Genomic DNA, 22,273 nt, shown 5'->3' with positions numbered 1-22,273 from the left:
AGGTCGGATCCTGATTCGGGCTTGGATCCGTGAGGATCCTTGATTCTGCTTGTGGATCCAGGCAGAATCAAGGATTCATCCCGGACCCTCACGGATCCAAGCCACAACCCGAGGATCTGGTGGGTATCCGTGGCAATGCAAGACATAAAAACAAAAAACGGTAGGCCTAAGTGCGTTTTTGAATTGTTTTTTGCTTCAAACCCTAAAAATGACCCTTTTATTCATGATGCAAGTTCATTTGCTCTCTATTTTTCTCTCATTTTGTGATTTAGTAATTCAATGTGACTGTGTTGATGTTCTTTATAATCATGAAAATTGATCAATTGTCAAGTATGCTAGTTTCATAGATCCATACTAGAATCATAGATTCATACTATGAAATGATGTAGTTTTATAATTATGTATGTTTCTATTATTTTTTAGTATATATAAAACACACACGCACAAACGCGCACACGCACGCAAACACACACACATATTCCATGAATCATAATTGGAAAAAAAAAATCCCGAATTCATGGATCTGATTCACGTGCCTGAATAGGCAACTAACGTTTTCCTTAACAAATATCTTGGTGGGAGATCACCCCATCACACCAAAAAAGATTTAATCCCTTTTGTGCTCTTATTGTCAAGTTAAAAAAATTATATTACATTTGTTGGGAATATTACAATCTTTACATTTGAATTGCAGAAATTTGATTTTTTTTCCCTCTATTCCAAATTTAATTATGTCATTTTAGGATATGTTTTAATTTCTATTTCTGGTTGTGCATTTGATCAGGAGGTCATAAATTCTAAAATAGATAGTTTAACTGTAAACATTTTCAGGTTGCTGTGTTGGAGTTTTCTCGGGATCGAAAGATGATGAGTGTTCTTTGTAGCCGTAAGCAACAAGAAATCATGTTTTCTAAAGGCGCTCCAGAGAGTATTATAGCTCGTTGTACAAATGTTCTTTGCAATGATGATGGCTCTGCTGTTCCTCTGACTACTGATATTCGATCAGAGTTGGAAGAAAGGCTGCATGGGTTTGTTATTTGGTTTTCTTGTTTCCAGTTATTGCACCTAGAGGGAGAGTTGTTTATGCTGTGGATAATTGTAGTTCAAACATCTTAATGGCAACTTGTACTACAAAAGTATTAATAGTGGTCTAGTTATTGCACCTAGAGGCAGAGTTGTTTATGCTGTGGATAATTTTAATGCAAACATCTCAATGGCAACTGTACTGCAAAAGTATCAATATTGGTCATTTTCACAAAAAAATGATTTAATTTTTTTTGTCAGGTACGAATTTGAATTTGCGATGTACACAAGCTGTGTGCAAGTTGCAAGCATTTGGGTTCTTCTTATGGAAAGGCCCTTTTGTGCCAATGTAATTTCACGGAGTGTACATGAAAGTTTTGTACAGACAGTAATAATCCCAATAATCACACTCCTCCAGCTGTTCACTTGTTGGTGCTTTAACTGTAATTTTCATGGTCCATTTGCAAAGAAATTGAAGTTACATTCTCTGTTACACATGAACCAAAAAATTACTGTCAAAAGTACTCTCGCAGTGCTGAATGCCTTTGTTTCTCTGTTCTGTGGAGTTTTAGGGACTATGCTCCATGAATTTTCAGGCATGATGATGTGCTTCTAATAGTAGCATAGTTCAGGGCCAAATTTTAGGGGACTGTAGGGGATGGCTATTAAAAATAATGAAAAATAGAGAGATATCAAATTTACATATCATAACATTGATTGAAAACCATTCAATATACGCATTTTAGAAAGAAAATAAATAGAAGTTTAAGAAAATTCAAATTCTTTCATTGTCAAAATATGAAATACATATAGCGAAAATGCCCGAAGTCTCTAAGTTTCTTGCACGAAATGACATAACATATTGAATTGTAAACAATAGATAAAATTCTATAACTAAATACTAAACAACTCTATGATGAACTGTCCATAATAATCATAATCAATAACGTATCTACAAATATATGGCTATCCATAAACAACATATGGTAGGTTGCAATCTTGAAGGTGTCTCATTCTTTGCTTCAGACTTCTTCCTTCCAGTGTGCTACTTGTGCCATTTACTCCACTTTGCATTGACCACAATGGATTGTAGGCAAGCCATCCCCCCTTTTTTATGCAGGTGTCCCCAAGTACCTGAGACGTCCCCTGCCAATTTGGTCATTTTGGGGACGGTTGGGGGATGTCCCATACCCATCCCCCCATCCCGGGGATGTCTCCATCTCAGAAACTTGGAGTTTTTTTCTGGGGACGCGTCCTCGGGGTATGTAGTCTTTATCCAATCAATCCTCCCAATGCCCTTCAAGGTGTTGTTCAATGCATGTACATATGGGGTCCAAAACATGTGCTTCTAAGCACCCTCCACCATCGATCCAACTAACTTACCCACCCCAACTGAATCAGTGATTACTTGCACAACATTAGTGGGTCCAGTACTTCTCAAAATTTGGAAGGTTGCATCCTTCCTTTTCTCTAATAAATCTACAGCTCTAAGAAAATAGGAGCCCATTGTGCTAGTGACAAATAAGAATGATGAGTGGATGATGTTTGATATTGGTCCGCCCATCCATGATAATGGAATATCCATCCCCCAACCATGTCTATTACATATCCTCCAAAAAACTACCCTTTTTTGAGTACTCATCAAGAAGGGTGATGTGTAGTTTTTTCCTCCATGTCGTTTAAATGAGGGACCAACAACGTAGATGTCTTTGCATAGTTGTTCATAATCTTTGCATAGTTGTTCAAAATATGAGAAACATGACTCATATTGTATAGCACAAGCAAACATAAATTTGACAATAGATGACTCAAGCACCTCTTTTGCTTGCGCTTTAAACAAATCAACAATTTTGGTGTCTCTTTAGTCTTCTCTTGCTTTCCTTTTGTAGAAGTGGGATTGAGTGTGACACTTTCTTCCCTATGAGAAGGATGAGTCAAAGGGATACTAACTTGCACATTCTCTATTGAAGTTCCTAATTTTAATGCCTCCCCCATCCATGCGTAAGCTAGCTGTCTCAAGTTTTTCTTCTTGTTAATTTTTTGTAACCTTTGATCTGCTATCCACAAAAGATGGCAATAGACTCTAGTAAATCTTACAAATATTATTTGTGGCACAAATGACACTCCCATTCCCTACTACCCTTTGGAATGTTTTTCCTTATCCTTGTCGAGTATTACGACAAATTCTAGGAGAGGTTTCTTGGGGTTGAATGGGCCTTTTGTAAACTTTCAAGGTCTTGGGAAGGACACTCAAATGGGTTAGAGGTTACTGCCTCTGCTACATACACATTACTTGAACTGCTTCCTATGCGTTCCTTAGTACTATGTCTTTTACTTTGAGATGTTTGAGTTTCTTGCATTACAACATCCATGCTATCACTACTCCCCTCACTTTCATTGCTACCAATGGTTATGCAATGTATAACATAGCTGTAATGTCCCCGATTTAGCAGGTTTCTGGAGTTTGGTTTTGTCAGCTCATCACCGTTACCCTCGTGAGCTGATGTTTGGATTTGGGGGTCTTTGTTGAGAAATTATTATTTTTGGGCTTACTACTTTTAGTAAGTCACTTTTGCCCAATTACTATTTTTGGTTGAGCAGTGTTGGAATTTAATAAATATTTAATGCACACTAATTATTATTGTGCTTTATATTATAAAGTGTCAAGACTTTATATTATAAAAGTTGCTTATAAGTGAAAGATGTGTGGGTGAAGCTAAACAGCTCAAATTGCATTATAAGTATGGCTTTTTGGGAGAATGTGAGACATCTGGATTATATTGAATCTATTGTGAACACTGGTTGAGGGTTTTGAGTGGTTTCTTGAGGAATTTTGAGAATTGTCCTGGAGGTTTACTGCAAATCGTTGTTGAGGTGTAACGATTTTGCATATTCTCCTACTGTTTACAGTGTGGCTTAGAGATTGGGTTGGATCGTTGACTGATTTGAGAAAGGGAACAAATTGTCTTCTTATGCTGGTGTGATTGCAATCTGAGAATTTGAAACTATGGCATTTGAGGCTGCTGGTTGACATCTGAAGGCAGCGTTTTGACATTGCAATTGTCCTTTGGTGAGTTTTGAACCAAACTCATCCGATTTCAGAGCTGGGCAGCGTACATATTAGGGCCTGTGTTTTGTTGCTAGCCGTGTGGGATCCCAGTCATCACTTACGTGACCAACCCAGGCATATAAATCAGCAGTGAGAGCCTGCAGTTTATGTTTGATGTGAGTGATTTGCTCGAAGAGATTAGCATTCAGTATCTGACACAAAAATGTGAGCGTTCTAGGGGTAGGCCTACTACTGACAGACAGCGGCCTAGGTACACTAAGCTTTAGCAGGTGGCTGGTAAGATGACACTAGCTCATTTCGATGGGAGCGGTAGAGTGACTGCTAGAGCAAAATGTAGGGGGCACGTCCCAATGAAAATCTGCTTTCTTCATTACAAACAGACTACAGAACTAATTAAGACTCCTTAAAATTGTCCTCCAAGTCTTGGAAACTATGACAACATGAAAATTTGGCCTTTGTTTCTTACTATGGCAATTTGGTCTCCATCTCCCTCAAGCATACGTATCTTGCCACTTTTTGTTTAGCATCTTTTTTGTACAGTATTGGACTATGATATGAACATTTTAAGTAAAAATGTTTCGTTTTGTCCATTAAACGTCAAGAGTTTTAACCAAATTGTGAACCCAACTAGTTGTTTTGGCCTTCTTGTAGTTTTCAATGGTTTATGATTTATTATCAGAGTCGTAAGCAGATATGGGTATGGGTATGGTACAGGTGCAGCTAGGCATGAGTCTTTAAAAAATATAATTAAAATGTTAGAAGAATATAGAACATGACTTGAATAATAGTTTTTATATATAGTTTGAGTTTGATATATTATTCTATGTAACCGGTTTGGGTTCGGGGACAAGTTTGGATACAAGAACCTGGTACGTGGGTTCGTGAATTTTTTTCCCATTATGGTTTGTATGAGTTCATTTGTGTGTTTGTGTGTATGCATTATATATACAAAAAAATCAGAGAATTATACATAATTGTAAAACTAAATAAGGGGAATAATTCAGAGTCTTTGCATTACAGAAAATCTTGTTAGGTACTGCTTTGCTAGTTGAATTTTTGGACTTCATTTTATCTGGTTTGGATCTCTCTCTGTTTGATGTCCTGCAGGAAAAGTTTTCATTTTTCTGTGGGCATCTGTCCTTCATAGATGATGGCTTGGGATGATTGTGCTTTTTGATTTTTACAATTTATAATATTGCATGTCCATATTAAATATTTTTAATCTAATATAAGTCATGCAAATGAATTTATAACATTGTGTTTAAAAATGCTTACGGAATAGATCAGGAGCAAAAAATTGAATAGGAGTCTCAGTTTTCCTGAAATTGGAATGGCAGAGAGTATATGTCTGTGAATTTGATAGGGGGTTATAGAGTTTACATAACATGTTGAGCCTATCCAAAAGTTTAAAGGAGAGAACCATGTCTGGAGTGTTTAGTGACAGGAAGAGACATATTCCTCATGCTTGTAGTGTGTGAATTGTCTGTTGCAGTAGTGAGCGTAATGAAACAGACTAAAGAAGTGACAATGGTGCTAATTAATATATCTGTTTCTTTTTGTAAGTTGATGTCTTAACTTAGGGACACGCGATGATGGGAAAATGTGGGACTAAGAAAAATGGTATTCTTCCTGCATAAACATGTATCGTGTTATGGTCAGTTTGTAATGGGCAATGACAGAAGACTTCAATTCATCAAATTATCATGATTGAAACCAACATTTTATTACAAGGAATTGTTTATTATTGTACGGTTAAAATATTTTTCAATTTTTTAATTTAATTTCTTGTTTTCTATCTTTGGTCTGTACCATGTGCTTTCAAACTACTTATATCCATCTTCAAATCTTGTCTCTATCTTGTGCAGTTTTGGTCAAAAGGAGACATTACGGTGTTTGGCTCTTGCTCTGAAACGGATGCCACCAGGACAGCAATCATTAAGTTTTGAGGACGAGTCAAATCTTACATTCATTGGATTGGTATCTGTGAAAACTTTTTCAGTGCTCAAGCATATTTTATTTGGATGTGTTGCTGTTGATTGTGCTTTCTTGTTTATTTTTTCATATTGCTATTTGATGCAATTATCCTTGTTCATAGGAATATAAGTCTTCAATATTCTTCTGGCCTATCTGATGTGCCTGCCAGGCTAAATAGTTTAACCAAAATGGCATTTGAGATGTATGCTGTTTTTTTCCTTCAGATATATGTAGTTTTCTATCTTGTCATTTACTCAAGCAAATTTTTAGTTTACTTCATTTCTGAGTTGCATTTGTTTTTACAAGGTAGTCCAAGCTTTACATAGTTGCCTGTTTTACTACTGTATATGTCTGCCTAAAATTCTATTTATTGAGTGTTTTAGGATCCTGTTACAGAGGCACAACATAGCTTAGTACAGATTTGTCAAATCGTTTATTTGTTTATGGGTATTTTTACTGACTGAATAATATGAGGGGCAAGTTCTTTTATTGGAGAACAAATAATTCGTAGTGGCAGGTTTTCATTTCCATTCAGCCCTTGTGGTATGGCCTATCCACATTAATACAGTTTTCAAGAAAGGCATTGCACATGGAAAATGATATTATTTTATTTATCCAAAAGAATAGTTAATAACTGTTTGACAAAGATGTTCACACCAGTCTGCAAAAAGGCCCCACTATAGATCTACCAATGCCCAGTATATGGCTGCAAATTCAGGATGTTTTCTAAGATTCCATCTCTTCCAGTAGACCTCGTGCAGTTTCTCTGAAAATTAATAATTGTTATTGGAAAAACCAGAAAGGGTAAACTTAAAACATCCATTTTTTGATTGTATAATGAAAAACCAAGTGCAAATATTTAAAACATCCATCCATTATAATTGGCTTCTGATTTCCCAATACTTAATTATGTAATGTTCTTGTCATAAAATAAATTATCAATCAAACATTGTTAATGGGCCGATTGATTTAGTATATGTCGGACCCATTTTTATTTTTGTTTCTATAGGTAGGTATTGCTGTTGGCTATCTTTGTACACCTTCGGAAAGATTTCCTCGACGAGTATTTAAGCACGACTTGTAGGTAGTTGTTGATATGCGTTTTGGATTATTTCTTTGTATTGCGAATTCCAGTTGGGATTCTCTATTGTTTGCCATTTCAGAAGTGAAAGATCTTCCCAACTTCGCTATTCCGATTTCGGTGGGATTCAACCTCACCCTATTCCATCGTCTGTAATACTTCACTCGGATTTGGCAAATCTGAGCATCATCTTGTGACAAATATTAATTGAAGGTTATACGTGTTCAATCTCCATTTTTGTTTGGTTTTATTTGATGAATTCGGGTCTATAAGTTTATGGTTGCATGACCGAGCATTTCCCCTCCATCCATACACCCTCCGCTTCCCACAACACGAAGTGCACCTTTCCGTACTGCAACTTTATCGTACGGCTATGCTGCATACCATACGGCCTTGCCTTCACTCTATCGTACGACCATCAAGTACATACCGTATGACCCTTGCCTTCACTCTACTGACCATCAAGTGCATACTGTACGACCTTTGCCTTCATCCTTGTTTTTGGTCACCGTATGTATGACCCTCACATACCATTGTACAACCTCCTAGAAGCTACCGTACAACCTCTAAGCATCTATTGTACGGTCCCAAGCAGTCCGTACACTACATTTTGCCCAACGATTCATCTCATCTAGGCTATTTTGTACACCTGTTGTGACCTAGTGCATGCTTGTTTGTAGTTAATTGGATTTCAGAACATTACAGTGGTGTTAGAGCTTCAATTCTGCTAGCCTATGGACAGTGAATGAGAGTTTATATCTAGAAGAGAGGAAGATCCCATTCGGTTGATAGAATGGCAGTAGAACCAGAACCCACGACTGCTAAACTCATGGCGGTACTAAGAGAACTTGTGAGGAATCAAGCACAGATCAATGATAGTCAGCGACTCATGGAAGAAACTCTCAAGAAATTGGCCGACAATAAAATATCTGGTGAACAAAATGGTCACAGGGCGGACTTGACGTTGGGTAAAGCAAACCCTCATCCAACACGCTTTCAACCTTCCATGTCGTCTTTTTCCCCACGGACGGAGGCACCACATAGAGGGAAGCATGCAACCTTTGAGGAAGTGCAAGAACAGTGAGAGAAGACTGGAAGAATGTGAATTTTGAGGAAGATATATCCTACAAAGACTATGTAGATCTGAGAATGAGATATTCTGGAGGTGGAAACCAAGGGTATTTTAACGATCATCTCAGAAGGAAGTTGAGTAAAGTAAATTTCTCTCTGTTTGAGGGATCTAGATCCATATCTGTGCAAGCGTGGGTAATGACGGTCGATACTTACTTCCAACTTAATCCTATGCCAAAAGAAGCAATTAATTTGTGGCATTACACTTGAAGAGAGTAGCGCATGAATGGTGGCATCATGACACAATTACATTGAGGCATGACCAAATAAATACCTGTGTGGAATTCACTGAGAGATTGATTGATTGATTTGATGGTAAAGATCCAAAACTTAGTTTCAAAGAATTGGCACAACTGAAGCAAACTGGATTAGTTACTAGTACATTACGGAATTTCAAAAACTCTCTGTTTTGGTCACAGACATTTCTGAAAGAAGATGGATAGTACTTTTCATGGATGGACTGATAGAACCACTGAAGGGTTGGGTAAAAGGGTTGAATCCTGCCACCCTGTCATAGGCCGTCAAGAAGGCTCGGAGTATGGTATCATCATTGATGTCATCATCTCGAGGGTACTTACATTCCAAACCGCTAGTGTTTCCGAGGGACAAAGATAATAAACCTCTACCAAAGAAGCTGTCGTTGGAAGAAGCTACCAGACAAGAGCTTTGAAGGAAGAAACAATGTTTGAACTGCAAGGGATCGTGGGAACTTGGGCAAAGATGCCTTGGGAAAGGAAAAATTCACTACATTGAAGTCATGGCCAATGATGAGGACAAACAGGAAGATCTACCCTCCGAAGACAACCATACCCATGAGGATTCCAAAATGGTTAGTTTGAACTGTATGGAGAGAATTGCAGCATTGGTACGGCATGGAGGAACTATTGCTTTAGCTAGGAGCTCGAGGTGCACGGTGTTTCATGTACGAGGAACCCTTCAACGACAAAGGGTCATGGTGATGCTCAATAGTGGAGCCACTTTAAACTTCATAAACTCATCTTTGGTGAATGAAGAGGTCTACTTATTGAGACGCATGTAGGATTCTAGGTCAAGGTTGCTGGAGGGACCCTTCTACCCTGTACACACCTTGTTCTTGACTTAAGCATCACCATGGCTAACCACACAGTGATGGAGGATTTCTTCATAGTGGACCTGGATGATATGGAGGTTATTCTGGGCATATAGTTGATGGAGACACTTGATGAATACATTCAGAGTTTCAAATGAATGGACTTCACTTTTGTTGTTGATGGGAAGAAGGTTGTTCTCCACAGAATGGCCAATGAGGAAATGAAGGAAGTTTCAACACATTGGATGGTGGCAATCTTTCGGCATGATGACATTGCTTGAGTTTCACACTGTTTTGTTTTGGCAAAACCCGTAAATGGACAACAGACATCTCACTAGGATGACGATCTTCAAAATATCCAGAGTGCTCATGATGAAGTTTTTATGAACATTCCTCTTGGCATACCTCCCCATCGTGGGTTTGAACATACTATCGAGTTGGAAGCAGGCACCAAGCCAGTCATAATCACACCCTACTACCATCCCAAGAAATTCAAAGATGAGATTGAAAAGACAGTTTAGGAACTGCTTGAGAAAGGATGGATCCATACCAGTTCTAGCCCTTTTGCATCATCAGTAGTATTGGCTAAAAAGGACCGGACGATGCGCATGTGTGTAGACTATCGTGCGCTGAACAAAAAAATGATAAAAAATAGATGTTCTATTCCCAAAATCGATGAATTACATGGTGCGGTTTATTTTTAACAAATAAATCTCCACTTCGGATACCATCAAGTCCGCATGAGGGAAGAAGACACAGAGAAAGTGGCTTTTCATTATCACTATAGGCATTATGAGTTCCTGGTCATGCCGTTTGGATTAACGAATGCACCTGCTACGTTCTAAGCATGCATGAATCGTATCTTCAACAAACAATTGTTTAAGTACTTACTGGTATTCTTGCATGATATCCTTATTTATAGCAAGACATGGGAAGAGCACCTGAAGCATCTGAATGAAGTCTTAGAGATCATGAAGGCTCTGTCTTTGTTCGCTAAGTGACCCAAGTGTGAATTTAGTATGACAAAAATATTGTATTTGGGGCATGTTGTTAGTAAATATGGAGTACAAGTTCAGCAAGAGAAGATTTAGGCTATCCTTGATTGGCCCATCCTCCCTCACCCCCCCCCCCCCCAAAAATCGCTCTTGGAGTTGTGAGGGTTTCTTGGACAGTGTAGTTATTATTGGAAGTTTGTAAAAGGATTCTCTCAGCTTAGCGCACCATTAACAGATCTAACAAAAAAGGGTTCCTTCGAGTGGAATGAAAAGGTGCAACACACTTTCGATAAGTTGAAAGAAGAAATGAGCACTTGTCCAGTTCTCGTCTTACCTGACTTCACTCAACTATTCATTTTGGAGTGTGATGCATTTGGAGAAGGCATTGGTGCAGTACTAATGCAAGATCGACACCGCATAGCATATAAGATTCAAAAACATTCATAAGAAGAGCGTCTATATTCCATTTATGACAGAGATGTTAGCCATTGTTCATGCACTAACCAAGTTTTGACAGTATCTAGTGGGTGCCCAGTTTGTTGTCTATATTGATCATAATAGCTTGAGATATTTTTTGGAGCAACGAGACTTGAACGAAAACCAACAAAAATGGGTAAGCAAGGTTCAAGCTTTTGATTTTGACATTGGATATGTGAAGGGAAAGAACAATGTGGTTGTAGATGCTTTGTCCAAGAAACTCACTATTTGCTTACTCACTCAGATTTCAGTCGACCCAAAAGCACATTTGTTGGTTGAATATTCCAAAAACAGATTTGCCTATGAGCAAATGGATGGCAACACTCAGGATGATCGGTACAAAGTGGTGAATGACATCATTTACTATAAGAATCAGATATACTTAGTGCCTGAATCCAAACTGAAGCAAATAATCTTGAAGGAGATACATGATTCACCCTTGGCTAGGCACCCAGGATTCCTCAAAACTTATAGACAACTCAGGGAGAGGTTTTTATGGAAAGGTCTTGAAGGAGACATATTGCAGTATGTAAGAGAGTGTGCAGTCTGCCAGCAAAACAAATCCGAACATACTCTACCCACCGGGTTTGTAAAGTTTTTGCAAATTATGCTATAAATGTTAGTGAAATAATCCCTTACTAGTTGCTTTTTGAAGATGATCTTCTATATCAGACTTATATGAAGTGTCTTCATTGGTATAATGTCAATTTTGGAAATGTTCTTACTCTGCAATAATTTGTATAAGGCAGAAATGTAGAGAAGCATACTTTATTTTGTATTTTGTGTTCTCTAACCTCATTCTAACCTTATATTTATAATGCACCCAAGAGGCATGTCCTTTCTAAGGACATGTATCTTCCTAGGTCAGCCCTTATATCTTCCTAGGGTTCTAGTCGCATTGTTAACCTCATATGCATTTAATAATGCATTCATCATATGAAATGTTATTTGATGTTTCATTAGCATAGGTACTATTTCATTTTTGACTCCATTGTTTAACGTATCGAGGTAAACGGATTAATGCATACAGACATGTAACAAGAACAACAATACTCCTTGTATTATTCGCATTTGCCACAGACATTACATTATGCTTCATAAGATGATTTACAATGATTCCAGATGGGGCATAAATACTTTCTGCTGAACCTTCCCGAAGGAGTTCGTCGGCTACATAACAATACTAATCTACTTCGCATGGAACCTTCCCGAAGGGGTTCGACACAATCTTTACCGACGACATGAACCCGTCGGCTACCCATGGATGATTTTGAGGTGCCACCTCCGGGGAAGTTGGCACAGAGAGAGCCTCCAATATTTTATTGGAAACATGTGGACACGGGTGGGACAGCAGCAGGACAGAAAAAGGTATTCCGGGGATTGCAGGCGGCTCACAAGGACACTGACTGCATACGGGAGGAGACTTCGGAGAGCAGTAGGGCAGAGTATGAGGAAGAGAGTACTTCCGCAGAGGTTGGCAGCGAACCAGCAAATAGTGAGCCCACATTTTTCACTCCGCTGCAGTTGTCGACTTCGGCGCACTTGTCTGCTCCCATGGTACACATTCCTCCTTTTGGTCAGCGTCATGCACCGGTCGTGATGACCCCGTCGGCTGTAGCAGATGTCCCCTGGGCAATAGCAGAGGGTGTCCCACCGACGACAACTGTTGTTACACCAGCGACCACTCCAGATGCTACTTTCTTTGCGGCCATAGCAAATGTTCCAGTTGCACCAGTGGAGCCAGTCTCGAAGCGGTAGAGTTGCCAACACTGGAGCCTGAGCCCCAGGTTCGCTTGGATGTGATTGACTGTGATGCAGTCGTCACCGTTTCGTCTTCCTTGTTAGCATCCGCCGAGCCAGTACAGACAGCCCAGCCAGCACAGCAGGAGGAGAGCATGGAGCCCGCATAGTTAGAGCAGCCGGAGGTGATGGATAGAGCTAGTGCTTTCTTGAGACAGCAGTTCCGACTCATCTCTATGGAGGTTTTTTCGTCCATCCAGTCCCCCAGGCACCTAGGAGTATCAGCTACAGTACCAGAGCCTCAGGAGGTGGGGGTGCCACAGGTCGAGGTTGCGCAGAGAGCAGAGGAGGCCGCACTGGATGTGGGCATGGTCCTCGCGGATGAGGAAGAGAATAGTGATGCCGAGTGGATGATGCAGGGTGTTGCAAAGGAGGATTATGGGTCGGATGAGGACAGGTGCAGAGAGTACTTCAGAGCTATGAAGGTTGCGCTCGAGAAGGGACACGATGTGGCATTGCAGGCTATGACTCGGCGAAGGGAGTGGCATTTGGTTTGAGCTTACATCAGGGGGATTTGTCCACAGCGGTTCCACTCATGTTTTGAGGAGAGGGGTTGGCCAACACTTGAGACACCAGAGATGTTGGTAGATTGGGCCAGTGAGCCAGAGTTGGGGCCGCGCAACACTCCGCTAGAGAAGCTGGCACATGAGATTGTGGGACTATATAAGGAGGTTTATTATGCTCGTAGGTGTGCGGAGGCGGATAGGGCAGCAGACAGGATTGCGGCCGAGAGATCTTTGGCGGGTGAGAGGGAGGCTAGAGAGAAGATAGTGGTGGATTTGGTCAGTCAACAAGGAGCATGGGCAGCTGAGAGGGCAACTTTGTTGTAGGATAAGGATGCAGCAGAATAGGAGTTGTAGTTAGCCAGGACGCAGGCTATGGATGTAGCGCTTCTTCTGAAGGAGGCCGTTGAGGTTAATTCACGGATATAGAAGGATTTGAGCATCCGGATGAAGCAGGTCTATGAGTTGCATCGTCAACAGCATTCTTCATGGGCACCACCTTCCCTCTAGTATTTTTTGTTGTATATGGCTTGTCTCTTATTTTGTTAGTCGTTAGGAGACGACTTTTCTTTTTTGGGGGAGATGATGTCATTGGTGGATTTTGTATTCTGTAGCTGACTGGGTTAAGCCGTCGGTGATTTTGTATTTGGTAGCTGACGGGTAGATTAGGATTGCTTGTAGCCAATGAACCCCTTCTTGAAGGTTCGGCGGAAAGTATTTATACACCCTCTTGGGTCATTGTAAATCATCTTATCTTATCTTATGCTCTATATGTAACCTGTTGGCATATGCGAATAAAGGAGTACTGTTGTTGTTGTTCGTGTTCATTATCTGTGTGCATTTCTTAATTAACCTATGCGGTAAACATCCATCTAATATGATCTGCATGGCTTTCTTGTTTCCTTTACTCCAGATAGTTTTATTAGGTTCAACATCAGGTTGCTTGCATGTTGAATCAATAAACTGTTTCACATCATTCTCTTCAAGAATCATCATAATTTTGAATTTCCAAGCAGTGAAGTGTTCTTTCCTGTCAAACTTGTCCTCGGGTCTGATTGTGCTTGCCATTGAAGATAGAACGATGTTGCTAGATATATAAACTCTGATTGTCAATTTGCAGAGCCTAGATTTGACTACCAGAGCTCTAATACCATGTAAAGTTTCTGCAAACTCTACTATAAATCAGACTGAAATAATCCCTTCTTAGTTGCTTGCTGAAGATGATCTCCTATATCAGGCTTATATGAATTGTCTTCATTGGTATAATCTCGATTCGAGAAATGTTCTTACTCTTCAATAATTCGTACAAGGCAAAAATGTAGAGAAGCTGACTTTATTTTGTATTGTGTGTTTACTAACCTCATTCTAACCTTATATTTATAATGCACCCAAGAGGCATGTCCTTAGAAAGGACATGTATCTTCCTAGGTCGATTATTATACTCCAAGATCGACGTCTCCTAGTTAACATAATTTGTTAGTAAATATACTAACAACAATCATGCAAAGAAGCATTAATAAATGCTCCTAGAAAGGTCGAGGTTGATAATCTAAGACATATTAAAGAGGTGAATCCAAATGAGGATATACATGCATTACATGATCAATATGATCAATAAAATCATATTAGAATGATATTGAAGTTATAGAATTAACAGGGTTACTGCAACCTCTACCTATACTAGAAGAAAAGTGGGAAATATCTCGATGGACTTCATTATTGGACTCCCTAAGGTAAATAGAAAGGATTGAATCTTTATGGTAGTTGATAGACTGACGAAGTATGCACATTTTTTCGCCATCCCCTTGGATTTTTAAGCCGCACAAATAGCTGATCTATTTTTTAGAGAAGTCTTTCATCTAGAAGGGTTACCCCAAAACATTGTCAGTGATCGGGATTGGCGATTTATCAGTATCTTCTGGACAGAGCTGTTTCGGTTTCAGGAACAGAGTTGTTGCCAAGTACTAGTTACCACCCTTAGAGAGACGAACAAACAAAGATAGTGAACAAGTGGTTAGAAGGCTACTTTCAGATCTATGGTTCGACACAACAACGGGCATTGGTCAAATGGATGCACCTCGGGGAATACTGTTACATACCACCTACCACATGTCCATTAGAATAACACCCTTCAAAGCACTATACGGGCATGAACCCCTTTCATTCATCAACAAAATACTGGGTGAAAGTCGCGCACCAAGGGCGAGAGACTGGCTTCAAGAGGGACAGGACATCTTGAGATGCTTGAAGAAAAAATTACAATAGGCATAGAATCAACAAAAGATGTATGCTAGTAGGCATCAAATCGAGAGAAGTTTCGAAGTGGGCGACTTCGTCTATCTCAGAGTTCAGTCAGACCGACAGTCCTCATTGAAGGAAAACAGGAAAGAAAAATTGAAGCCACTATTTATGGCCCTTATCATGTAGTTCTCTGCATTGGTGAAGTCGCCTTTGAGCTGAAAATTCAAGAGGGGAGCCGTATTCATAACATTTTCCATGTCTTCTGCCTTAAGAAAGTTGTGGGGCGGAATATCACGGTAGTTGCAGACCTTCCGCCGCTCAATGAAGAAGGGAAGCTCATATTGGAATTGGCTGAGATCATTGAAATACGTGAGAAAACCCTACGGAACCGCATAGTGAAGGAATACTTGGTACGTTGGAGACACCTGCCATTTGACGACACGACGTGGGAAGGCGAGCACATTTTACAGCATTTGGCATTGCATTTGCTCAAGGACAAGCAAAATTTGGGACAGGAGGACTATAATGTTCCCATCATAAAATAAATTCTTAATCAAGCATTGTTAATGGGCTGATTGATTTAGTATATCTCAAACCCATTTTTATTTTTGTTTCCGTAGGTAGGTTTTGCCGTCGGCTATCTTTGTACACCCTTGGAAAGGTTTCCCCAACGAGTATTTAAGCACGACTTGTAGGTATTTGTTGGTATGCGTTTTGGATTATTTCTTTGTACTACGAATTCTAGTTGGGATTCTCTATTGTTTGCCATTTCGGAAGTGAAAGATCTTCCCTACTTGGCTATTTCGGTTTCAGTGGAATTCAACCCTTACCTTGTTCTACTGCCTATAATACTTCACTCAGATCTAGCAAATTGGAGCATCATCTTGTGGAAAATATTAATTGAAGGTTATACGTGTTCAATCTGCATTTTTGTTTTGTTTTATTTGATGAGTTTGGGTCTAAGTTTATGGTTGCATGACTGAGCATTTCTCCTCCATTCGTACGCCCTCCGCTTCCCACAACACAAAGTGCATCTTTCCGTACTGCAATTTAACCTCAATTTTACCCCACCATACGACTACCCTGCATACTGTATGACCTTGCCTTCACTCTGCTATAAGACCATCAAGCACATACTGTACAACCCTTGCCTCCACTCTACCGTATGAACATCAAGTACATATCGTATGACGCTTGCCTTCACTCTACCATACGACCATCAAGTGCATACCATACAACCTTTGCCTTCATCCTTATTTTTGGTGACCGTATGCACGGACCTCACATACTACTGTACGACCTCCTAGAAGCTACTGTACAATCTCCGAGCATCTATCATACAGCTTCAAGCTACTGTACAGCCTCCAAGCATCTACTGTAAGGCCCCATGTAGTTCGTACACCACTTTTTGCCCAATGGTTCATCACATCCAGGCTATTCTATACACTTGTTGTGACCTTGTTCATGCTTGTTTTGAGTTAATTGGATTTCGGAACATTACAAATTATTGAAATTTCCTGAAATATTATTTTTTATAGCTAAAAGTTTTGCTAAATGAATTAATACATATATTTATATGGCGAATACATATGGTTTAATATATCCATGTTGTAATGATTAGATGATGCATTATTTAAACTTTTCTATAGGTAGGCAATTATTTAAAGAAATCATGTATTTATATAATGAATATATATCACGTGTTTGCTTGTTTATTTCCCAATTCATAAATTGAAATTGACTAATCATTATTCATATCTTGTAAATACTTTAAACAAAATCTTTATAGTGAGTGTTCATTAGCTAGATGAAATTATTTCATGTGTTTTTTAGAGTTGAAAATATATAATATACGTAATGCATTATTGTACAAAGGTACCTGGGTTTTGTAGGGTCTGTTGTTTGATCTGTTTTAAATTTTCAACATTTTATGGACTTCTGCACCCTTGTGAACTAGTAACCTTGTTCTTGATGAAAGTGAGTGTACAATATAGTAGAGGGATACTATTTAAAAGCTTGTCTATACTCAGTGGTAGCCAAGTCAGTGGTTTTGATTTCAGTTCAGGTGTGGGGTTTTGGTATGCAGATATGACGATTATTTATTTTGATGGTAGGTTTGTCCATAGGTAAGATTTATAAAAAATGTTAATTGAGTGGGTGGTCCTTTGGCTTTTTTTCCTTGGCATCTTTGCTGATCTGTCTGGTTGCCAAATCTTTATTTATTGAGGGATTCTCAGAGTTATTATGAAGGAAAAAAGCCCTTCATGCTTGGTAGATTTGTAGATGTGATATACCCTCCTAAGGTCTTGATTTATCATTCACAGGTTATTATCCACAGCTTTCCAGGAAATATTATTTTTTATAGCTTGTGGAGAAAGGATCAGAGATCAGTAAGTGTTGGGAGTATCTGAAATGATGATACAGATCTCGGTTGTTTTATCAGCAATTAGTAGCAAATTCAGGCAGCTCTACGGTCTTTGGTTTGGTTGCAGAAAAACCCTATCTAGGCGTAGGGTTTCTTCAGGCAGATCAGACTCATTTTAGCAGGGATTTAGGCAATCAGACTTGATTAATCAGTCCATTATCAGCAGTTTGTAGTTATCCAATTGGGTGTGTTATCTGTTGTTGTTCGAGAACAATATATCAGATCTAATAATTGTTAGCAATGAACTAGCGATCAGATCTGTATTATTAGCCTGGTATGTATGAATGATTGATTCAAATTAAAATTTAGAAAAGGAATTTATTTACATGTTTTGCATTCAATAATTACCGGTCACTTGTTTATTATATTTCTTTATTTGCATAAACTACTAGTTGAAACCCAAAAATCCAACTATTACCAAACTTCCAAAAGAAAAAAAGTTAGAAAATTACAGAACACAAAAAAAATCTGAATTTGGCAAATTGAGATCAGCCATACTCATTACAGCCATCTTTCTGTTCTCGATGACAGTTTGCTTGACTGCACTCCCGATCGTTGAGGTCGGCCTTAACCAGCAGGGTTCTGTATTGTTGATTCTAAGACTACCTTTTTGAATACATATTAGCCAGGACAATGGTTTTCTTGAGTAGGATAGATAACCAAGTAAATATGCATTTCTGTTTTATGTTTTGTTTTTTCTTGAAGTTTGGATTTTCCTTCAATAAATCTTTTGGGATCATTTAGCCATCCTCGAGGTTGTTGCTGGCTAAGCTACAAATTCAGGTTTAAACTTGGGCTTAGCTACAGATTTGTATATGTGTTTACTATTAAACTATATAATTTTTAAAAAAATAGCTATGTAACACCAAGTTTCTAGTTGGGGTAGTGCATCGCCATGTCCCTAATATTTTAAGCCATTCTAGGGGACGAAAAGGGGTAGACTATTTCAAATATATGAGAAAATTTCTAAGTCGGGTTTAGGGATGGATTTGGATGTGAGAACCTGGCACTTTTCATTATGATACACATGGTTATGTGAGTACTTGATCATTGATCCATGGTCATGATTCTAAAGAAATTCATCACATTACAAAATGAAAATTCAAAATATAGTTCATTAAAGTTTGGAACGTGATTTAAGGTTCATCAATATTGAAAGTGTTCATCAATCATCAAATGGAATTGGCATCAATGGGGTCTTTGGCAGCTGCAAGTGCTAGATCAACATCATCATTACAACCCAAACTGGTTCCACTAGCACTAGAGGATGTTGCGTCATCATTATCATCCAGATCAAGCAATGTGGCTCTAGCAAGATCCTAAATGGTCAAATCCAAATCAAAAGACTCGGGTGCTACATTGCAAAGCTTCTCTGCCCCCTTCTTGCATTCTGGACCCTTGTGCAAATTGGTGTGATTAAACACCATGTCTTTTACTTTTTTTGCGGCCAATCATTTACGCCTCACAGGCTGGATAAAGGAGTACACGCTCCAATTCTGCTCAGTGGCAGAAGAGCTCACAACCTAGATGTAAAACCAACAAAATAAAAAATAAAAAATACAAGATAAATGCAAGAGTGTTAAGTGTTCAATTCTAAATACAAGTGGCAAAAGCCAAAAATAAAAATAAAAATAAAAATAAAAATATAAAAACTTACTTGTGATAGGATGTTAATTGCAAGAGGTTGGAGGAACCTATAATGTTGCCCATGAAGGTGCCACCATGTAAGAGAATCCATTCTGCTTTGGTCATTCACAACAGTAGGCTCTGCATCTTTTCCTGATATAAACAATCAAATTTAATGTCCCCTTTTTCGATATCGATTTTAATAATAATAGAGTTATAAGATTAAATAAATAAATAAATAAAATTATAATTATATTGACAATGTTAAATATTTAATAATATCTTATAGAATATTATTATCCAAATTATTATATCTATAATGAAAGATATAAATATTAATTAGTATAATATAAACAAATATAATGTTACCATTTATTTTTTATAACCTGAATTATATTTTAACTAAGAGTGATTATAATATAATCATGGTATATATTATACCATCAAGAGTGTATATTCTAATGTACACCAAATATTAAACATGGACATTTAATACAAGATACTAATTGTAAGAATATATTATTGTATGGAAGTGATTAAAAATATAACCTAAATATTAAATATAATTATATTAAGTATCAAAATATAATAATTATATAATTATAATTCTAAGGGTCACGCCCATTCTATCATACAAGTATATATAGGATAGATAGACAAAAGATCTTGGAGGGGGGGAATATATCGGAGATGGATTGGATGAAAGAGATTAAAGGCAGTGAACTACATAGCAGAGGAAATGGGAAGAAACCAAAGGTTCAAAATTGATTATGAAGCAAGTGTCCAAGTGACCTGACGGAATGGGAAAGAAACTAAACAAGTACTTTGTTATTTTGAAGCAGCAGTCCACAAGCAGAACACAGATGGTGAGACAATGCACAGTCCACTGAATATGAAGGAGAAAAAAATATACAAGGAACATATGAATCAGAATAAAAGACGGGGAAAGCGGTATTTATCGAACAGGAATATATATCGATAGCTTTGGGTAATAAGATGGTGATAGTAACTTATATTCTAAGTTTTTTACAGGCAGCATGAGTTTCCAGCTCACACAATCTTCACATATGATTTGATAGCAAGGAGACATGACTTCAATAAGAAGGGAGAGACGTATATGAAGACTAAGTTGATATCAAAGCCTTTGGGATAGGGAATCAACGAAAGAAGACTCAATGGGATAGACCTTGACGTTACACACAGAATTGAGGAAGTAAACAAATTAAACCTGAATATGGAGTCTACAGCAGTGACAGAAATATATATCTTCATAATTAGAGAACATATGGACGAAGAGATCAATGGAAATATATAATTTAAACAAACCTAAATCGGTAATATCTTACCCAGCCAAGTCAGGAACAGAACATCGAACACAGTTACAGTTAGTAGATTCCTAAAGTGATCACGTCAGACATGAACAGTAAGCATCCATAACTCAGAACATTATCTCTGACTCAACATTTCATTACCCGATCATTGGAGGAGAAGAGAAAATCTCCATCGTGCGGGAAGATATTGGAATGGGAGAAAGTAGAATGAGTCTAGTAATCAAAATATTATTGCCTTAGTTAAATCAAACGGAGGCAAAGATACATTCATCATAATAAGGGCACATCAATGATGGAGGAAAACACACACATATCTAACAGAGGACCATAGAAAGAAACAGATAATGAAACAAGACAATATCAATATTTGATGACCCCTGATTAAAGGTACCGTACAAGAAGAAAGATGGAAAATCATCATTCAAACCAATCATGATATCTTAGGCAGCAAAGGACTAGATATTAATCGATATTGGAGAGTATACAAAATAATTGCAAAGATCTAGTTGAATCTTTACTCTCATGATATAATTCAAGAAAACATATACAAGTGCCAGATGAGATATTACAATAAAAGATCAATAGAAGTAAGGCTTGGTAATTGAACGTGAAGAAATTAGTTCCAAACATCATAACTTCAGCTGGTTCATTACATCCAAATTCTGTCCTAGCATTTGTCCCAACTCTGATCACTGAAGAGTCTACTAAATGCCCTTTGTACCCACTAGCAACCTCAGTATCTCTATATGGTGGCACTCTACTTGGAATAGCAAGTACTTCTGCGCTATAGTACCTGGAAGATAGAACATATGCTAGGAGGTGCAAAGGTGGTCATCTTGTTCTAACGATGAAGAACAATTGCTTCCACCTTTTTGTAGAAGGTGTCCTTAGGATCATTCTCTGTCATCAAATGATGTTCATGTAAGTTATCTTGATGTAATTTATGTCAATTTAGATGTCTCTCAATAAACAAGGATAGAGGAATGATAATTTATAACATACGATTGTTATCTTCTCCAACACTGTATACATGTTATTATAGATATCCCTCAAGCATGGTTCATTAGTGTCGGCTAATGAATAATCATCCAATATCATTGCCTCCACCTTTTGGACCCTCACTGTATTGGATTGCTTCCAAATACTTAATTGGTTGCTAATAACCATTTGTGACAATGCCTCTTTCACCCTTACAAGTTGTTTAAGAATGAATTTGTAAGATTCAAACTAGGTTTCATCCACCTAAGAACATGTTAATAACAAGTTAATAACACATTTAAAATATGTAAACAACACAAAAAATTCTATTCAATTATATAAAACATGACATAAAATGATAAATGAAACTAAATAAATTAAATTTTAAACTTTGCCTTAAATAATTCCAAACTAAATAAAGTTTTGAAAATTGCTTGTGACAAATGTTGGTTTGTCTCAAACATTTGAATTTCCACACCCTCATATTTGTTTCACTCATTTTATTTGGGCACCAATTGCTTGCGTATCCAAATTGAGTAAGTATACAGT

General features: G+C 38.0%; 1 protein-coding gene across 4 annotated transcripts in view; it reads left to right on the top strand.

The window, feature by feature from the left end:
* ECA3 (endoplasmic reticulum-type calcium-transporting ATPase 3) overlaps positions 1-22,273 on the top strand; it is a 344,449-nt gene that overhangs the window by 214,552 nt on the left and 107,624 nt on the right. For all 4 annotated transcript variants that reach the window (XR_016355913.1, XR_016355911.1, XR_016355912.1 and 1 more), the window contains exons 19-20: positions 832-1,028; positions 5,959-6,070. Coding sequence is in view for 1 of the 4 variants with exons in the window: in XM_089799217.1 (XP_089655343.1) it covers positions 832-1,028; positions 5,959-6,070 (309 nt within the window). In the remaining 3 variants the exon portion in view is untranslated. The remainder of the gene's footprint in view (positions 1-831; positions 1,029-5,958; positions 6,071-22,273) is intronic.

The sequence above is a fragment of the Cupressus sempervirens genome, chromosome 9 (genome assembly GCF_028749045.1).
Source record: "Cupressus sempervirens isolate cs-2001-9-10 chromosome 9, ASM2874904v1, whole genome shotgun sequence".
Classification (NCBI taxonomy): domain Eukaryota; kingdom Viridiplantae; phylum Streptophyta; class Pinopsida; order Cupressales; family Cupressaceae; genus Cupressus; species Cupressus sempervirens.
The sequence above is the reverse complement of the archived record's forward strand: the minus strand, read 5'-3'. Positions and strand labels throughout refer to the sequence as shown.